Source organism: Augochlora pura, chromosome 8 (assembly GCF_028453695.1).
Source record: "Augochlora pura isolate Apur16 chromosome 8, APUR_v2.2.1, whole genome shotgun sequence".
Lineage (NCBI taxonomy): Eukaryota > Metazoa > Arthropoda > Insecta > Hymenoptera > Halictidae > Augochlora > Augochlora pura.
The window spans coordinates 4,834,297-4,853,906 of record NC_135779.1 but is presented as its reverse complement, the minus strand read 5'-3'; the positions used below and the strand labels follow the sequence as shown (position 1 = coordinate 4,853,906).

General features: G+C 44.4%; 4 protein-coding genes across 7 annotated transcripts in view; 3 read left to right on the top strand and 1 right to left on the bottom strand.

The window, feature by feature from the left end:
• Nucleotides 1-9,946: 9,946 nt before the first annotated feature.
• LOC144474035 (RWD domain-containing protein 4) lies at nucleotides 9,947-12,572 on the top strand. Of its 3 annotated transcripts, none has more exons than XM_078188485.1 (5): nucleotides 9,947-10,156; nucleotides 10,376-10,485; nucleotides 10,562-10,754; nucleotides 10,831-11,030; nucleotides 12,455-12,572. In XM_078188485.1, the coding sequence occupies exons 1-4, from the start codon at nucleotides 10,052-10,054 to the stop codon at nucleotides 10,996-10,998; spliced, it is 576 nt and encodes a 191-aa protein (XP_078044611.1). In that variant the 5' UTR covers nucleotides 9,947-10,051; the 3' UTR covers nucleotides 10,999-11,030; nucleotides 12,455-12,572. The 3 variants fall into 3 exon arrangements, with proteins under 3 accessions (XP_078044611.1, XP_078044612.1, XP_078044610.1); XM_078188486.1 differs by having other exon boundaries at nucleotides 12,458-12,562; XM_078188484.1 differs by lacking the exon at nucleotides 12,455-12,572 and having other exon boundaries at nucleotides 10,831-11,086.
• On the bottom strand, nucleotides 11,171-13,532 carry LOC144474033 (RUS family member 1). 2 transcript variants are annotated; one of them, XM_078188476.1, is made up of 9 exons: nucleotides 13,346-13,532; nucleotides 13,106-13,263; nucleotides 12,736-12,896; nucleotides 12,466-12,658; nucleotides 12,271-12,386; nucleotides 11,969-12,165; nucleotides 11,633-11,892; nucleotides 11,378-11,564; nucleotides 11,171-11,308 (listed from the first exon to the last, which is right to left on the bottom strand). In XM_078188476.1, exons 1-9 carry the CDS (start codon nucleotides 13,425-13,427, stop codon nucleotides 11,256-11,258), a joined length of 1,407 nt encoding a protein of 468 aa, XP_078044602.1. In that variant the 5' UTR covers nucleotides 13,428-13,532; the 3' UTR covers nucleotides 11,171-11,255. The 2 variants fall into 2 exon arrangements, with proteins under 2 accessions (XP_078044602.1, XP_078044603.1); XM_078188477.1 differs by lacking the exon at nucleotides 13,346-13,532 and having other exon boundaries at nucleotides 12,973-13,246.
• Traf4 (TNF receptor associated factor 4) overlaps nucleotides 12,464-19,610 on the top strand; it is a 44,184-nt gene continuing 37,037 nt past the window's right edge. Inside the window, exon 1 of the mRNA XM_078188482.1 lies at nucleotides 12,464-12,572. The gene's annotated coding sequence lies outside the window, so the exon portion shown is untranslated. The remainder of the gene's footprint in view (nucleotides 12,573-19,610) is intronic.
• LOC144474461 (uncharacterized) lies at nucleotides 14,613-16,162 on the top strand. The gene is made up of 3 exons (XM_078189305.1): nucleotides 14,613-14,689; nucleotides 15,077-15,567; nucleotides 15,640-16,162. Exons 1-3 carry the CDS (start codon nucleotides 14,613-14,615, stop codon nucleotides 16,038-16,040), a joined length of 969 nt encoding a protein of 322 aa, XP_078045431.1. The 3' UTR covers nucleotides 16,041-16,162.

Here is a 19,610-nt window from a genome sequence, read left to right as displayed (position 1 = left end):
TTTTTTCTTCTGTTTTATTACCGGCAAGCCGGCCCGCAAAGACGGAAGAAACTGGTGGACAAGTTTTTATCGGTTCTACGAATCGGCTGAGTGGCTCGAAGATTGAATTATTTACCGACTCGATCGATCGATCCTTCCTTCCGATCGGCCGGTCTCGTTTCTGTCGTTGTTTCGCTGTTTGCGCCCGTAAAGGGTCAATTACAGGCCGGCTCACTCACTCTCTCTCTCTCTCTCTTTCTCTCTTTCTCTCTCTTTTTCTCTCTCTTTCTCGCCCTTTAATAAACAATTCAGGGAAAACTGGTTTTCCGCGAGCGTGCTGCGGAATTTCGGAGTTTGTTACGCGCCGTGAAAAAAAAAGAACACACGCGCCAATCGAAACCCTCGCGAAATAGATTTTTCAGTGTATCTCCTGTTGCGCCGTAAAACCCCGATAAACGGTGCAAAGGAGTAATGAGATTTATTATACGGAAATGAAAATAACAGCGAGAAAAACGGTACACGTGTTTGTTAAAGATCAAGTATATTAGCACCAGCTGTTAAGAAATTAATCGCGTGTACTGTGCTTGTGTACGCAGGAAACGTGTACTTTTGCGAACGCTACAATTAACGCTTTCCATTAACAAATATGTACGAACGATTCTAGGTCTCGGTATTGTTTGTGCAAAGAACTCGCGAGTCACGCGGTACGTGCCCTCGCCGTGCTGTGTACCGCCGTCGCGACGAATATCGCAGTTTAGAAAGGGAAAACACAGAGGGAGCACAGGTGCGATTTTAATTAAATGCCTCGGGCCCGCTTCTCTCGAGACAATTGTAATCCTTGTCCCGCTTCGCGTTCTTTAATATTGACAAGCCGCGCCATTTTTGCAACTTTGAATAATTACCCACGTTTTCATTAATGTTCGGCACACGCGCCGTCGGGTATGCTTCATAATTAATACGTGTTTGCAAAGCAACCGCGATCCTTGACTGGGTAAACCGATCGCGAATAATTGAATGAAAACGTCGAGCAAGGATCTACCTACGTTATCATATGTATTTTATTGTAATTCGCTCGAGATTTTCGTTCGATGAATCGTCAGCGTTCGAGAGACTTTCAGAGTTAATTCTCGCGTCTCGTTTGTTTCATTGCGTTTCGCGAGCCGGCAGAAAAAAAAACAGAGACTGGAGCGAACTGAACAAGAAAGCAATACGCGTTGGATAAATATCGACGCGTGGAATCTGATTTTTCAGCGAATGAACGCCAAATTCCTCGTTCCGTGCACGACCGTACGGAGCGGTACGGCGCGAATGATATTTTTCATCGAACTAGCAATCGAATCAGGATATTTGTAATTGAACGGGAGCGCGAGCCGGCGGCCGCATAATAGGGTGAAAGAAAAAAAACTCGACGGTGAATAAAACGCTGTCCCGTGGACTGAAATTTTCGAGTAACGGCCCCGGCGCTTTTCGCGCCGCACTTTTGATATTTCACGGGCTTTTCAACGGCAGACAGCGATTTTCAATGGGATTGTCCTGCGGGAAGTGCAACATCAAAGGGAGCAGCGTTCGCAAATTGAGCAGAGTTCGAATAGTGCCACCCCTTTTCATAAATCCCGGGCGAAGGCGATGCGCGGCTGCCATGAAAACACGTACACTATCGATCCTTATCGAAAATGAAAATTGCTCGGCTCTTCGTAATCCATAAAGGAGCAACAAATTTAATACTAATACCGAATACTAAAATAAATTAATTCTGAATTCTAAATATGAATATATTTGTAGTTCAAAAATACCGAATCTATTACCAAACTAAACGCTGAACTTATCACAGTGAAATGATTCTTTTCCCATTTCTAATTTAACCCTTTGAGTGGCGACTCCGAGGCACCATTAATATTGTTGTATCACGTTCCAAAATTATTTTTATAGATATCACCGAAGCTTAAATTTAAAAAATTGTTAAAGGTTACACTTGTATGAATCGCGAAACTCAATTTCATATGCATAGAATGAATTTTGCTATAGAAGATGGAAAGGATAAGCCAGAGAAATTATTTTAGATTTACAATTGAAATGGCTTCGTGTGCAGGGGGTTAACAATTGTCAAAGTTACGGCTTCACTCGAGCAACGTACATCAATTACTTTTAGAGCAACGAACGCGTTAAAACGAGTCGAGATCAAAAATTGCTGCGTCCATCGTACTAAAAATCTCACGGCGAGCTCGAATCCGTGCGCGGCGCGTTCGTTATCGAAAACGTACGGTTTCGCAACTTCTTAATCCCTCAAAAAACAACGGGACAGATTGCGCCGTTCGCAAACGAGAAATCTTGTGATCTATGAGTACTAAATCGTTGGGAAAAAAACGTGCGCGAAGCGACGGGCGTGCATCCTCGTTCCGCCGGGTTTTCCGGATCCACGGGCCGGTACACTTCCCCACCGATCTCTCCGTGCCCCGGGGCAAACAATCGATTGAAGTCGCTAATTTATATTCGTGCTGGTCAGCAGCGTGTTCGCCATGGGAAGAGGATGGACGGAGGGGGGTGGTGGATACAGTTAATCGAGTCTGTCGTTAATTGAACGAACGCAATTCCTCGGTGCACGGCAGCCGGACCGAGCGGCGACAGTTTGTTCGTTCGGTTTGTTAGTTCGTAGCCGTGTCTACGTAGATGGCTAATTGTGATGTCGGGACGAGAGAGTGAAGAGATCGTTACATCGTACATCACCCATTTATGGTCGCGTAGCCACCCGGCTCTCTGGTTTCGCATGAAGATAGAGCCGTTTCGAACGAAAGCCGACCTCCCGTGAGTATCGAGTATTTTGTAACGAGCCGGCCACGTACACCATGGCCGATCAATTTTCTCCCTTTTTCTTTCCTATGAACACCCCGTTCCGGCCTAACCCCCCACCTACAGCCGATCGATTTCTGCCGGTCTTCGGCGTCTTCTCGACAAGAGTAATCGGTAGCGATGGGACACCTACGTGGCATCGTTCGTCGATCAACTGTTCCACGAGTTTCGTCCCGCGGCGGACTCTTCGCAAAAATACGCTCTGGCGGCTAAAACCCCTTATTTTGCAACAAGCTGACAGGAAGATGATGATCACGGTTATAATGAATGTAAAGGTCATTTTTCCGCTGCGACTGCTCTTGGATCGTTATGCAAAGTAGAAGTTTCCTGCATCTGTTGCAAGGCTCGGTGTACCTACTTGGGAATTTCCTCCTTCCTATAGCCATTTTATAGCAGTCTTGTTTTTCAATTCCTTTAGTCATTCTACCGTACGATGTCACGGCTACTCGTTGTTCTCGTAAAATCGTTACTTCCATAAAAATGTGAAAAATGTAGAAGATCCACAAGAATTGCAGGAGATTACAGACCGTCCCGTAGCACCAATCACTTTGAAGCTTCCTTTGATCATGTGCTGCAAACACATCCCGTGTCACAGCGGCCATGTTCGACGAGCCAACATAATGCAAGGCTTTAAACAATTCCATTCAAGACTTTAAGTTACCTGTAAGAGATATTATATAATTAATTATATTATAATTATATTTAGAAAATATATAAGTACACATATATCTAATAAAATCACTCATGCTATGCAGCGTTTAATTTTTCATCTAGGACATCGCAAGCAACTTTAAAGAAACAGATTTTCAAGAACATTTTATTAAAATTCTTTTCTGTTCTCGTTTACCGCGTCTTTCCGCAAAATAATAAACAATGATAATAAATAGACGTTTCCGCACAGAGGATGTTTTTAAGAGCCGCATCTCTCTCTCCGAGGGATTATTTGGTACAGGTGGACGGGCAATCAAGGCCGAGGAAGCCGTTGCCACGGTTCAAAGAGGAAACGGCAAATGTTTTACGAAATGCATCTTTCTGGGCGTCCGAACCCCGCGGTGTGGCCGGGGAAAATATTTGTACGGGGATGAAATATGCGGACCGCAATTAGGGGCGGATGATGCTGTTTGAGGAAGCCAGCGGAGGATGTTTTAGGGGATTCGGGCCAGCCGAGAACGTTCGCGGACGATATTGCGGATGAAATACGCGCCCCTCCCGTAATTAGAACAAAGAAAAAACAACGCGCGGCCCCGCGGATGAAGGATACGACGAAATCTCGAAAAACCACGAAATAGAGCACGCTTTCTCTATCTCTCTCTCTCTCTCTCTCTTTCTCGCTTTAGCATCTCGTTGGTAACGACTGATAAAATATTTGTCGCGACGTGGATGCGCAAATCGCATCGTGCCTTCTTGCCCCGCCGGCGCGGCGTAATTACGTTGAAAGCCAGAACGAGGCGGGCGGCGTGTAACTGGAAGACTGATTGGAGGAGGAAGCTACACATTAAGAAATTAGATACAGAAAGCTGGGAAAAGTCTTCGATGAAAGTTGGAAATCCGCGGGGACTTTAATGGCGATTGGCAAACATGCGATGAGAAATCTGGCCGGGTTCCGCCGGAAATGGAAGAATATCATTGCGGGTCGAACGTAAAACGAACCGTAATTCATTCAACTTTAAAATTACCAAACTATCAAGTTGCCGTAAACTCTGGGATCTTTTCAACCAATTGTAAATCATTTACAAAATAATTATGATGATTTAAAAATTAACACTACTTTATTTAAATAGTTTAATCGTTTCCATTCCCGAGGTTTTAGCAAATGGTCCGAGAAAATACGCCGAGGGCAACGATTAAAAATTAATGCCCGCGCTTCGTGAAATAAAGAACTGCATTGTTTCAGCTAGCATAAGCCGGCTCGTGGAACGAACCGCGGGAGCCAGCTATTCGGCAAGAGCCAATGCAACGAAATAATCGCGGCGCGAGTGTAATAATCTTCGATCGTTTATTAATAAACGTGTCCCCTAACGGCGGATCGGCGAACAGGCTACATTGTAAACGTGCCACGATTACCGGTGTTTATACCGGCGTGACCGTTAATAAATCTAGTTAAGCCTTTTACGCTGTTCCATTCTAATGCACTCTCGATATACGGTGCACGCCGGCAGCTCGTAAAATTCGTTACGGCTGTTACAATGGCCAATATTACGGATTCAACGAGACTTCGCACGTTCGCAAACAGCGCCGGCGAGGTTTTGTTCGCGATACCGTTAACTGAAATTAAGTCGGCGAAACTAAAGTGCAAGGTCACTATGAACGGCTCAGTTGCCATTATCAGCGATCTAAATTAAATTCAGCATCGTAACAAGTTTCTCCTTAGAATGTTAACACTTTGCTGTCGGAACGGTTTTAACACGAGATACCAAATAGTTTCTCTGATCTGTAGTCCGTCTTTTTTCGATTTATATTTTTGTTTCAAAATTCGGTAACTTTTTCTGGGATAACTTTTTACTTAGAATAATTTTAATTTCAAAAGAACTAAGCCAGTGCCTATAAAAAGGATCTAAAATCCCTCTAGTTCGAAAAAATAATTAAAAGGGAGCATTGAAAATCAAGAATTTGTTTCTCGAAAATGAAATGATATTCTCGACGTTGAAATTCATTCTGATTGCAGTATTCCATTATCTAAGATTTAACAGATGGAATTGGGCGAACGCCACCACCCCCAGCAAGCGTTTCTGAATCACCCAGTACAATTACTGCGGAGGGTAATCGCAAGAAAAGAAGAAACAGCGTGGAAGGGGGACGGGTTGGAACGGCAGCGTGGTTCTCGCGCGAGCTTACTTATCAAAACGATACAATTACGACGCGGTAGTTCTCGGTTTTGCATAATGCATATCGGCGTGCGGAGTAATGTTCAGGGGAAGCATCGGGGTGGCACTAATTTCCGTGAATCCAACAGCGCCAGGAAGAAGCTTTTCTTGCGTGTGCCGAGCACCGGTGCTGGTCGAAGGGAACTTAGCCGCGTGGTCGCATCGGTGATTAGTGATGGGACCGATCGCGGAGCCGCCCAACACCTCTCCGCGCGGTGCTTCTTTCAAACGATCCATCGACGTTTCCAGCAGCCCCGATTAAAACGCTCGCGGCATTTGCATACGTATTTACAACTCGCAATTCCGCGGTTCCGCATTTCCATATTTCCGGGTAACCGCGAACCGTTCCCATTCGAGCCACCTTTCCGAATTTCCGCTCGACGAGATTTCGAAATCCCGTCGCAACCCGCGTTCTCCGTTTTCGGGTTTTTCGTACGGAGTCTCCGCAGCGTCGCGCGTTTCTCCTAGACTACCTTCAATTCCGCATCTCCATATCTCTATTTTCGTACGTCTCCGCGTGGCGCCGGTTTCCCCATAATTCCCCGTCCCGTGTTCGCTCGCCTAATTCCAATTTCCACGGTTCTCGTGACTTCGAATCCCTGTTCGGCAGAGCCCAGGCCCTGCAACAACAATCCGCACCGCCCCTCGGTGCCAGCTTTCTGCCAGGCTATTACGCTCCGAATCCGTTCCCGGTTCGAGTGATGCATCCGCTTCGAGTGGGCCGCCGCGCATCGATCAGATGCTAAGTGATCCACCGTCAATTTTGATGAAGACCCTGCCGCAGCTGGCTAAATTCCTACGGCCCGAGGAGAGGATCGCCTGTCCCGTGAGCTACCGAGAGATATCGGTGGCCGTGCGCGAGGGTATTGGTCCCATCGCTACAGTGATGATCGGCGAGCGCACGGCAGGCGGTCGGCTTCTTTCCCGCAGCTTCTTCTAGGGCGACTCTCGATCCATGTTTCATGAGCTACCCGGGCTTGGACTAGAGAGAGGGCCGGCCACGTAGAGCCACTTACAAGCGGAGGGAGGCAGGCCGCTACTCTGAATCACGGGCACCTAGGCGATTCTTTGTGATCAATGCACTGCGACACCACGGCGCCTCCCTCATCTCGCTTTGTTCTTCTTCTTATTATTGTCTCTATCGCGAGGGGAGCAGGCTCATTACGGTCGCGTATACTCGGCGGAGCACTTTATACTGTCACCCGAATTTACATACCACCGGACGAGCCGTCTACAAGTGCCGATCGCCGATCAGAATCTCGATTTCAATGCCTAGTCCAGTTGCATGTTCACCGATGTTTCATCTGCTACAAGTTCTTGTCACTCTGCCGGTACTTGTAGATTTATGGGATCGTTTCGATCGTTGTATTGGTAACCACTCATAGTGATGCTCGCACCAATTGTAGCTTAAGAATTGCATCGAACTACTTCTGTTTCAGTTACGATCTCGAAGGAAGATGTGTCTGATCCGAGGCACCTATTACATTGTAAATGTTGAGTACTTAAATTATTTATATCGCAAATATTAAGTGATTTAGTCGCACTGTAGACGTTGAGTGTTTTAATTATAGTATAGATGTTGAAGTTTTAAGATTCAAACTTTACCTAGCCAAAAGATAACAGGCATTTCAGTAATCAGAATTCGCAATTTAACAAAAAAGCCGTGGTAGCACGATGGTAAACAGAATAGGATATTTATAATAGATATTAATAATCCTCAGGAAAAACTAAGACATGAAGAAAAGCGAGAGGAAAGAGTGGAGAAAAATATAGAAGAGAAATTGTAAGAAACCTTGTAAAATTGATATATCTTAAAATTTCCTTAAAGAATGGATTTTAAACATACTTGAAAGAAAAAGAAAAAAATGTGATAAATGGCAAATCGTTTTAACTCAATAATATCAGGTAAGTAAGATTTTCATATAAGAATTTTTGCACGTAACAGCGATCCCGGTGAGCCCTTAAAAAAATGGTTCCCGAGAAGGTCTGATCGTCCCATGTACCCCCATTCCATCTTTCCGCAGTCACCGCGAGTGACTCGGTTACCGAGAACTCAGTGGGCGATAACGAGAGATCTACGGTCTGTTACTTAAGCAGATCGATGGTCGATCGGTCGAGACAAACGAGTTCGGATCGAGCCAGTCGTTTCGCAAACGCACTCGCGGACACGTGGCGAGCGTAAGTCACGCCAACCCTCTCGCCGTGTTCACCGCAAAAGCGGGCTTCGCCGAATTCGGCGATCATTCCCTGAAATACCGTGGATTATATCGCGTGTACGCACCTGTATTTCGCGCAGGACGCTCCTCTTCTACGAATTCGGCCCGCACGACAGCCCCCGGACCAAATATCCAATTATTCATCGCCACCGCTCACGCACACGATCCTGATTTTTCTTTTAACCGATCGTTTGCCCCCGTCGAGCATCCTTTGCCGGCACTGATTCCCACTGGAAAAATATTAATTGTATTTTATACTGAGTTTACTACATTTTGCAAATCTATGCCGAGTGTCTCGTTTAGCTAGAGCACATAAAATAACTTATATAAACAATATTCTACAAAGTTAAAGGATTGAAAAATTAAAACAATAACTGGAGCTAGTTTTAAAGTCTAAAATCTCCTAAGATCCTTTTTTATTATAAAACCACAAATCTACAGAGTTTAAAATATTTTTGTATACATACCTTCTAACCTGATCTTATAGAAACAAAAATCTGCTTTTTATAATGATGCACAAAAAATTGTCCTACCATTTTGTTCTCATAGTTTTATTGTATTTGAAATGAAAAGTGTGTCATTGACATTAAAATAGCAATCCTAGCAATTTTCTAATCTATTTCCATTAATTTTCAGTTCTCAGTGTCACGTAAAGGTTATATTCGTCGAATCTACTCAATCCTAGCCATTACATGATAGTAATAAAAATATACCTATTCAAAAGAAAGAATCAATCAGTTTAAAGCAAAACTATACAAAAGATGCTTTTATACATAACCTTCTGAGAAGATCACAAATTATTTCATCGTCAATGATGTTAGAAGGACCATCCTCTTATGCCACATGCAACCACTCGGAAGAACCAACATGGCGACCCAATTATTATTGACACTTGCTATGACGCAACTTGACTCATTTAGTCCTGAAATTAAAATGCCGCGTATAGAGAGACACCGGTGTCGGAACGGTGAAAGAAACGAATAAAAATATCTCTGTAACCATAACCAACATGTTCGCTACCGGTGGCCAATATCGGGGTCCGCGAGATAGTTTTATCGTCGAGTGTATAAAAAAAGTGGAAAAAATGGCCGCCAATGTAACCGGCATCGATGGCGTATCGCGCGAAACGAGAATGAAAAATTCCACCGACAGGAAGCCGATGATGCGTCGTTACAGCTGGTGCATTCTTCGATTCCCGATACAGTCGTGCCGCGATGAGAGAAATTTAAACGAAACAGGGAGAACGGGGTCAGGAACTGATGTTCGTGTAAATGCTAGGCTGGGGTACGCGGAGTGGAAACTCGCATTAATCCGCGGCTCGCTACTCGGGCTAGTATGTACTCCGACTCTTTTTTTGTTCCATTCCCTCGAGTTTTCCTCTCACCCCCGTCTGCTATCCGCTTTTCACTTCATTTCTCTCTCGAACACATTGTAACATCGGCCGGTATTCACCGCCATGGCATACGGCCAACCGTACAGATCCGTATAGGTCCGCGGCGTTTCCTTGTACAGAGCGCTGATAACGCGGGAAATGCCTGCGCCTTGCCAGTGGTAAGTCACTGATCACTTCAGCATCCTTATTCCTGTTCCCTACCTTTCTCTTTCATTGAAATTCTGTTCCTTTTCATCGTACGCTGTCTGAGACGCCACCAAATTTCGTAATCTCTTCAAATCATTACAGCAATTAATTAGACACTACCGACGCAGTTCCTTCGTTCCAATAACTAAACACGAATCCCTGTTTCATCCAAATATGAATTCGTGAAACTCTTGTAACTGAACTGTGGCGCCATCTAGTTGTGAAGACGACGTAATAACCGTTACAGTTCTGTTGCTACAGTCGCTTATTACCTTCTTTATCATTTCACGGTGAGTAACTTTTTTAATTGCGATATCGTAATAAAATTTGATGAAATAAAAGCGCTTCGGGTTTTGATATTTTAATAGATTGCTTAATTTTACTATCTCGCAACGTATTGTAACGGTTGAGATTTGAATTTTTGAAGGTGGCGCGAATGATGTAACCGGGGCAGCACGATCGACCTAACAGCTGCGTCTACCTGTTTTTTTAACCTCGAAGGAACGCATGAACGGTGCGCGTATAAAAAATATTGGACTATCAATATTTTAGGTTGAAGAAGGGAAATGAGCGATGCCGAACTGCAAGAAGAAGAAAGAGAAGTACTGTTGTCGATATACGACGGAGATGCGGCTTTTAAACAGCTGACACCCAACACGTTTCAATACAAGGTCTGTACTTCGAAATGATACCAATTTCTTTGATGAATTCTTGCGTTTTCCTAAATTACGATTTTCGAGGCCGTACAATGCAACTATTTGATTCTTGTCTTTCTTTCATTCGTCTATATTTTACCATAATTACGACTTAAATGTACTTTTGATTTATTGGTATTTTACGGCACCTCAATTGCTATGCACTCGGATGTATAACGATCGTTACATGCACAGTTTGGAGAGGACAACGATGTTAAATCGTTTTTACTGGAGATCATATGGGGCTCAACATATCCATCAGAGAAACCTTCCATTAATATGAACACGTTTTACAACAAGCACATGTAAGTCCAACTATGTTGTTCTTTGACTATTCTTGCATTCTGTTGCTTTTATTAAAGGTGAATGATTGGAATACAGTGTACAAGAAGTTAAAGACAATGTGATGAAACTTGTGGAAGCAGAGGCTGACCAATGGCTCGGAACTGCCATGACTTACACATTATTTCAATCTGTTCAAGAGCATTATCTTGAACTGGTTTCCGCACAACCAGAATCTGTGGATCTTGCTGCACAGACTGACAAGCTTAAAATAACAGACGAAAAACAACAGGTAAATTTAAATTTTTTTATAAATTGGATAATTTATAATTATGATGTACAAAGAAAAACAAATTTATCATGAATAGGTTGAAGAAACAGCAAAGAAACCGAAGAAAGAACACCTAAGTAAAGCCCAGAAACGTAGACAATGGAATAAAGTTGATGGAAAAGGTGAAAGACCTCGAGGATGGGACTGGGTGGATATAGTGAAACACTTATCACAAACTGGTCCTAAACAAGAGCAAGAGTCTTAGTTCAACTTCTTCAACCAAGAATTTTTGTACAGGTTAAAGGCGTGTTATATTTTTATAAATTATTGGAAATAAACTGGTTTCCGTATCAGTTTTACTATACTATAATCACCTGTGATAAAAATTTGTAAGAAAATATTTATAGATAATTTTATCTCATCGCCAACAGATAGTTACAAGATATGCAAATAATGTCGAGAAAGGAGCAACAATATTTAATATGTTTAATGACCATGCTTCGCCCTTCTTTTACCATTTCTTTATAAAAATCTCCATGACGCTACGGGTAACAAATTAGTCTCCGTAACCCATCCTAGAAGAAGTATATTTATTAATACAAGAGAAAAGATATAAAATTTTTATCTTGTAAAATAAGACTCACCTTTAGTCTCAAGGCCGCTAATAAATGCTTTGTATTCGCCAGAGATCAACAAATTGGTAACGTAAATGCTTTCTATTGCTTTTGATGACTGCGCGCTATTATTTGCAATGGCGTACTTCTTACTAAGCACGTAAAGGCGCAATAGAGGATACGATATATCACTAACTTCTGGTTTTAAGAAGAGATCCTTGAAATGTAAAACACTTCTAAATGTATGTATATACATGAAATAAAAAGTGATTGCATGTTACTTACGAGTGGCACTTTGAGAGACATACAAATGAACAAACCACAAAAACAAGCGTGTAGATACGCTTCCAAAACATCCGAGGCTGACGCATCCTTTTTAAAACATATAAAAATAGTCCTATTCTCTGTGTCAATGGCAATCAAATATTTCCTATCTAAAAAGAGTTTTAATGATAGGTCAATATCGCTTGTCGAAATAATATTTTTCTTTATAAGAGTGGCAAGAGACACGCCCATTTTTATGTTAAACCCACACATATTCATTGCTGTGAAAAATAATTGATGAAGACAATTTCTATCCGCTTATATACGATGTAATGCTAAAATCAAGGTCACTCTTACTAGGTTTTGAGAATAATGATACTGATTCATTTTTATTAACTTCTTCAGGTTCAGGAATGACTTCGTTCGTTACGTAACTTTTGATTATTAACGCATATCGATCTTCATTCAAAGAATTTAAACGTAGAGATTTCACAGCCACGTAATTGGCGTATTGATGTACTGCCACCAGAAAGAGATAGAGTTCCATTACGTATCTACATGCAGATTATATATACTATAGGTACATCAACAATATTATTCCTTATCATAAGATCGCGTGACATTCTTATTCGAATAATAGAAAATATTGGCACATTTACCTGCCAGTATGAATAGTAGAGAGCATTAAGATTCCTATACATGATGCTATTAAATTCACACATGTCTCTTGACTACCATCTTTGGCTGAGACATCTGCAGAATTATTTTTTAATGCCTATAATAGAAATGTGTATTCCGAATAAGTCAAATTTATCTATTAATAATAAATAAATTTGATTTCAGAAGCATTTTACCTGATGCTGCGTGATAGCTGCCCTTGTTGCCCCACCAGCAACACCAACAATTGATTTCATTACCATTGAAATACACAATATTACAAGAGAGTAGGAGGAGTAATAAGGTAAGAGTAACTCTATTCCCATTGCTAAATCATTAAGAACGTCTGCAAAAAGCCTCCATTTTTTACACTGTCTGTCAAAATCTGCCCTGATGAATAAAGGACAAATTGTTCTTATACAATAGTTGCACAGACCAGTTACTTATATTTGAATGATTTGGATTACCCATTCCACCATGCAAATGCAATACGACCGACCATTCCAGCCCCATCTTTTAATACCCATGTGATAGCTGCAGCCAGTGGTGTTGCTTCAGCTTCACCTACACCTACACCTTGCATAATAGAATGAGTTGTCATAATACTCAGTATAGTACTTGCAAACGCCTGAAAAATGAAACATTATAGTATAACAAAGAATATACGAATACTAGTTTCAATGGAAATAAAAAAATGAACAGACTTCCAAAGCTAATGATTGCCAAAGAAATAAAATATTGCATGGTTAAACATAAATAAAACTGTAACGGTGGCAATATTCTTCCTGTCAAGAAACAGAGGAACAGTAATTTGGAGGAATTGTTCTGTAAAGTAACCTGTACAGTGTCCCATATTTGGTATTGTGTATAATCCGGATGGACGCTGTCAGGGTACCCTTGGGGTAAAACTACCTCCTTGATAATTGATACAGTATTAGCATAGATAGATTTTGTTCTAGTTGTATCAGACAACAGTTCAGTTATCGATTGCTCATCTGTAGGTCCATGTAAGACAAACACAAAGATAGGTTAGGTATACCATTCAACGTGACATTTAATGGATCAAAACATAGATACCTTTGGACTTGACGAAGAACTTTTCCTTCTCTCTACCGTAGGCCTCGGTAAACAATAAACGCTCATGCATTTTGACGTGCATCGACTTTACATCGGTTTCATTAGATTGCAATGTATGACAACATACACAATTTTATTAAAAAGTTGTCTGCCATACACGAGTAGCTCTTGGAACGGGTAACTTGAAGTTACCTCGAGTTTAGGGAATTTTTCACGTTACTATTTTGCCAACAAACGTGTTTACTGATGTCAAGGTATCCCTACATTTAGCTTACTGCTAACTCTAAGAGATGGCGCTTCGAGTCGTTTGACATTTTTTAGACTATAATTTAAAAAAAAGCAATAGTTTTAAGATATAATGAATTAACCAAGCAATCAAAAAATACTAATGATGACGCAATTAATTGTTTAGACATTTTTTAGCGTTCCTTTTAATTTCAACTTGTCGTCAAATTCAATAAAAATGTTTCCTCGATCTTTCGAAGTTTCAGTGTTACTTTATGATATTGATTTTCAATTCTCTAATCCGTCCAAGAGATGCAATGCTGAAAAAAGCATCGAAACGTCTTCAATTATTTCATTCAACTGCTCTATGCAGGCGTCAAGTCTTCGTTTCATGCTTTCTACATCCAGCTTCAGGGTTTTGTACAAGCCAACTTTTTGCAGTTTGTCGTTAAAGTCCGAAATTCCACGGTTCTCCCCACCGCCACCCATTCGTCTCTTTATCGAACACTCTAAACCCAGGTATCCATTTCCCTCGTCTTCTCGTAAAGTGCCATTATCCTTGTTAAGACCGATTCTAAACATTTTATTTTCTTGTACTCTTTTAAACGGATTTAACATTGCCTTGGTACCCTTTTGTTCAATTTTCACAGCCTCGAACGTCCAATCAATTGTCCCTTCCAACGCGTCCTCTTTAAAATTCTGAAAAGCTGCATCATCTGCAGAATTTCTAAGATCAAATGGCACATGGTTATTATTTGTTAGATTACTTTCTCTATTCCACTTGAATAATGTAGCCTTCGTGGCTAGCAACGCAGTTTTCAACCAATTAAAAAAATCCCCAATCCTCCGACGCCCCATTGTCGGGTCATACTGCATCCCCCTTGAGATTTTGATTTTCTTGGTTCTCGGTTGTTTCGAATAGACGAGCTTAGAATACGGTTTACTATTTACACCACTGTGCAAGATATCGGCTAGAACCTCGCTGTCGACCTTCTCGCATCCCAGCTGATAATTGATAATGGATCTCGTTTGGAAAGGCATCATGTGCGCCACAGCTGTTTCCGGTTTCAGTGGTCCATCAGGTTGCACGTTACCCGGGGAGATGCCCGGCTCTGTTTCGTAATTTGGAGCGGACAGGTGGTCGCTCTTGTTCTCTTCCAACGATTTCTTCCCGCAGTTAGCGCCGACATTTTTAAACGCGTTAACCTCGTTTCGTAAGACCAAGATTTTATGGTTTAACGCGGTGATGATTTTCGCGATGTCATTCAGGCTCACTCCGTCGTCACGAACGTGACAGTAACAGCGACCGGGTCTTGCCTCCTTCCCGTGCGCCGACATTTTCGCTCTTTTTGTTCGGCAGCATCATTTACTTACTGATCACCGAGACTGGTCGATTTAAATTGGTTACTGTTTCAAAAAGCGCGAGGCTCCGGGAAAGGTTAAAATCTGTCTTCCTAATCGAGCGACACTATGCGTCGCGATACGAAGTAATGTCACGGTCGCCAGCGGCTCATCTGTTTCATCGATAACCGAAGGAGGTCGCAAGGTTGCCGACCACACATTCCTCTTTTCTTTTCTTTTCTTTCTTTTTTTTTTTGACCAAAGAAACGCGTTACGTGTTTCGTCAGCCATGGCTGAGAAGTACATGAAGGATATCATGGAAAAACTGGAGGAGATCGAGAAACTGCATACGAAACTGCGAGGCATGGTTCCTCGGATGAGGAGTCACGAGGCCGGAAGTAGCGCGAGCCAAGATCGCAAAACCTCGAAACCTAAAAAGAAGAAGAAGGATCCCGCGGCGAACAAGGAGAGGAAGAGGAAGTCTTTGCCGAAGCAGAAGGTGTCGGAGATGGGCATCGACATGGAAAGAGAGCGAAGCTCAAGGGGCACGAAGTACTTGAAGAGGTTGAGAAACAGCTCGGTGAGCTACGTCACCGACACGTCGAAGAGAATCAAGAATTTCCTGAACGACTTGTTCGAACGTGACATGATACTCGGTAAAAATCAACGAAATCGAAAACGGTCGAGGACGGGGAGCAACGATTGTTAGCGGGTTTCGCAATTTTCAGTGAGCAGAGCCGCGCAGACGTTGGACGACGGCGCGCCGGAGGCAACGTCGAGTGAGCAGCCGACAGGAAATGAGAATAACGAGTTCCCGTGGAAGGAGATGCGTTACAAGAAAAATCGTGCGTCGATGCGAGAGCAGTTAAAACGTTTAATAGAGCATTTTAATTATACCCAGGACTCGAGTCCTCAAACGGGGAGCAGAGTGTCGATTCACGATGATAATTCAGGTATCCACGAACCGAGAAGGGTGCGGAAACAGTCGTCGTTGCTTCCGGCCGATGAGGAGACGTCGAGGATTCTGTCGGCTGCTAGGTCGGTCTCGGTCGACGACAACGAAAGGAATTCCGATCTGGGCAGTCAAGTACGTGATTTCGTGAGAAAATATAGCCCGCATTTGCACTAGCATCGCTCTATCGCTGGTTTATATTATAATAAACTTTCCGATGCTAACGTATCTTAATTCGTTTATGGAAATTCAATTTCCATAGTAGATATAATAGCAACGCTGCAACGACGATCGCGAAGATGCCTTCTGTGACCTCTTGATTCGTTTACTAGGATGCTAGATCCTTAACACTGAAGGGGTTACCAGCCCCTTCCAGGAAGTCATTGGTCATTTTATCAGGGCTCCTCAAGGATCCACTAATGTCCTTTTCTAAGTAGCTCTCGACAAACTTGATTTTCATTCAGGTTCTTATAGTGACCTTGCAAAGACCAGTTTCTGAAGAAGGCGAGCGGTGATTATAGTAGAAGTGGTGGAAGAGGGTGGGGGAGGCCGAAAGAGACCGAAGATGACCAAGATCCAATTCACTCGTCGTTTGCATTTTCTTTCCATTAAAGACGAAAGAAATCGTCTCACCCTCCTGTCGCGGAACCTGCTCCCGATACCAGTTTTCCTGTTCGATCGGCGCTGGCTGATGCCGCGTTACACCGCCGTTTGTACCGATCGCCAAAAGACGGTGTTGCAGCCGCGCTCGAGGTGTTCCGTACGGGAAGGAAGCGCTCGAAAGAAACCTTAAAGCGCGTGGGTCGATCGATGGGGGCACAGGAAAGGCGGGTTCCACCGGAAGTCACGCAGACTCAAACGTAACATTACGATCACGGGTGAACCCTTCGATCGTGCATCGCTTAATTTCTTGTTTCCTGACGAATGTACCTCCTTTGCAGCTAGAACGCGGATAAGTCCGGCCTCGGCGTTCCTCACGCTGCTCTTATTATCACGCACGCATTAGTACTTCCTCCACCATTTAACATTACCCGGTCTCGCGTTTTCGCTACCGGTAATCCGCGAACGTAATTCTATGACCGAGACACCAGCGGACTACAACGATGCAACTTTGCCGATCGTTCTCTCCTCGCCTGATTAACGCAAGAACCTCCGTGACCGATCGATTTCGATATTTCTGCCTCGGTATCGCACCACTTTACCGGCGGCTATTACGTGCGGAAAAAGTGGAATCCTTAATGAGATTTTCTACAGGCTAAAAAGTGGAACTCTGACTTGCATGCACCGCATCTTTATCCGGGGCGATAGGCATTCCGTTCTTAACGGTTCTGCCGCGTTTCCGATGAAACTTGGTCGCTGCTGGACTTTCTTACTGGAGCTGCTAAAACGTCTGCATAAAACGGACAATTGTATAATGAAAATCTTACGCCCGGCGCTACGTTTACACCCCCGATCCGTAGCATTAAAAATCAAATCCACCTGCGACGAGCTAAAAAAGAAAATCAGTGCCACCCATATGCTGGCACGGATCGTGTTAATAAACAAATGTGCGGCGGCACGCCCCAACAACGATTTCCAGAGAAACGGATCTTCGGATCGGCCGCGTTTTCAGATCGGTTCGCAAAAAACAGCGGATAAACATCCGCAGGAAAATGGCGGCCGCGGTGGGGCGACTTCCGGTGGCGCCGATTGCGGTGGCCCAGAGGGTGCCGGTATCCTCTTCACGAAACGAGAAGACCCCTATAAACAAACTGGCCGTGCGCGAGAGGGAACCTGGTAAAAGTGCGAATAAACGAGCGCGCACCGAGTGCCCTGGCACCCTCCTGCTCCTCGTCCTCTTCCCGGCCCCCTTCTTCCTATGCCCCCGGTCGTTTTCCAGTCAACGACTTCGTCGGGTGGTGTTGCGCTCGCTCGCGCACGGGAAACACACCGCGCCGCATACACGCACGTGGGACGCAAAGGTGGGGCTTGCTATTCCTGTACGCGAGTCCGCGCGCTCGCAAGTAGCATAACAACGCGGACCCTATTCGACACGACGCGACGGCGGTCGCGTCTCCGGCGAACTCGACCAGATAGAATGGTGGCCGGCCGATAACGCTACGGCGACATCTTTGAATTCCATGCTCGTGCCGCGCACGATCCTTCTCGCCTTGAGACACCGTGTAACGCGCCGTGCCCCCGAGCCGTCTCCGAACCGAGAACCGATTCCTCGCGTTGCTCTCGCAGGCGTAAAACAATCTTCCATTCAATCTCTTCAATCGGCGCAATTATTTTTATCGCGGATCGTTAAAGGATCTCCTAGTTCCGTCGAGGAGTTTACCCAAGCTCCTCTACAAAGCGGGGTAATGAATGAACAGGTTCGATCTTCGTCGCTGATTATCCGTTCCCCGCGAGACTCCGTTTACGCGCTCGCCTGGAGGGAGAAGGATTAGCCGAGCCGAGTGTCGCGGTTCGCTCAGTTACCTGCAGCCGCTCGTTTCGCCGCTAATCAAGTGACTTGCGTACCTCGCCAGGCAATTCCGCGAATTACGGCCGCCGTTCAGCGCGCCGTTTATGGCGTGAATGGAAGGTCAGAGAATAGACTTTCCGTTTCCAATTCTGAAGAGGCAACTCGCGCATAAACACGATTGTTCCAACGGTGGGATACCCCCGTTTATGAGCGTTTCGTCGTAAAAGCCCGGCCGCTCCAAGCCGGAACACAATGGACTCGTAAAATTAGCGATCCGAGATATGTTACACGATTAACGAGGTCCCCGGCATCGAACGAACGGTTTGTCCGACAGGTCAAACTTTTCCAGATGTAGCAATCGCGACGGATCGCTGCATCCTCTATGCATATCCGACGGCTCGCATCTCCGCGCGACGACTTTCACTCGCGTCCGCTGCTATCCTTCGCGAAAAAAAAAAAATCCGCTCCGCGGCCTGTGGCGTCCTCGGCGGTGCCTTCGTCGGACAATCAATTAAAATTAATTTAGCCAGCAAGGGGCACGCGACTCGAGGAGTCGCACGGCATTCTTCGCCGGGCTGTTCCCTTCTTTCCCATTGCCTTCTGCGTGCCCCTCCCCACCCGGTTGTTCCCCCCCGGGTTTTGTAATGCCTCTCTGTCTCTGGCACTTCCTGTGTTCCGCCACGTTCACCTGTCCGCCAGCACCTGCCTTCATAACTATCTAGGTGTACACAGTGTATAGAAGCACCGCGTATCCTATGGGACTTTAGTTTCCCCGCTTGTTTCGCCGGCCACGGTGCGTGTGCCGTTGCTCCTTCCACCTGGAAACACGTCCAGCGCACGTATACACGCAGTCGTTGTTACGCTGTCGCACGCCACGGGCCGGACTATCCAGGTTTCCCTCTCGCTGATAACGACCGCCTAGCCGACGATCCTGGCACCAGCGATTAGTGTCCTCTGCGGCCGCCTCGTGACCGGTTCAACACTCCACCTCCGACGTCGCATCGCCGGAACCGCAGGTACGAATTCCTTCCTCCATCCAAGCACCTCGACGCCCAGGCGTTCTTCTATTAAAATCTTCTATTACCCATCAAGTACCTTTGACTAACACTTGCCGTCACTGGACTGCGGTCTTTATGCGGTATAAATAATTTTATTATTCGAAAAATCCCTTGACGTTCCGTCTTTGCCTCTGTACCTATTCGGGTAAGGGTCATTGTTCTTAGTCTTTCTCTTCTTCTTCTTCTTCTACCTGATTTTCCTTTTGTCCATCGACCGGAACTGTTCCGGCAGGCCATAGG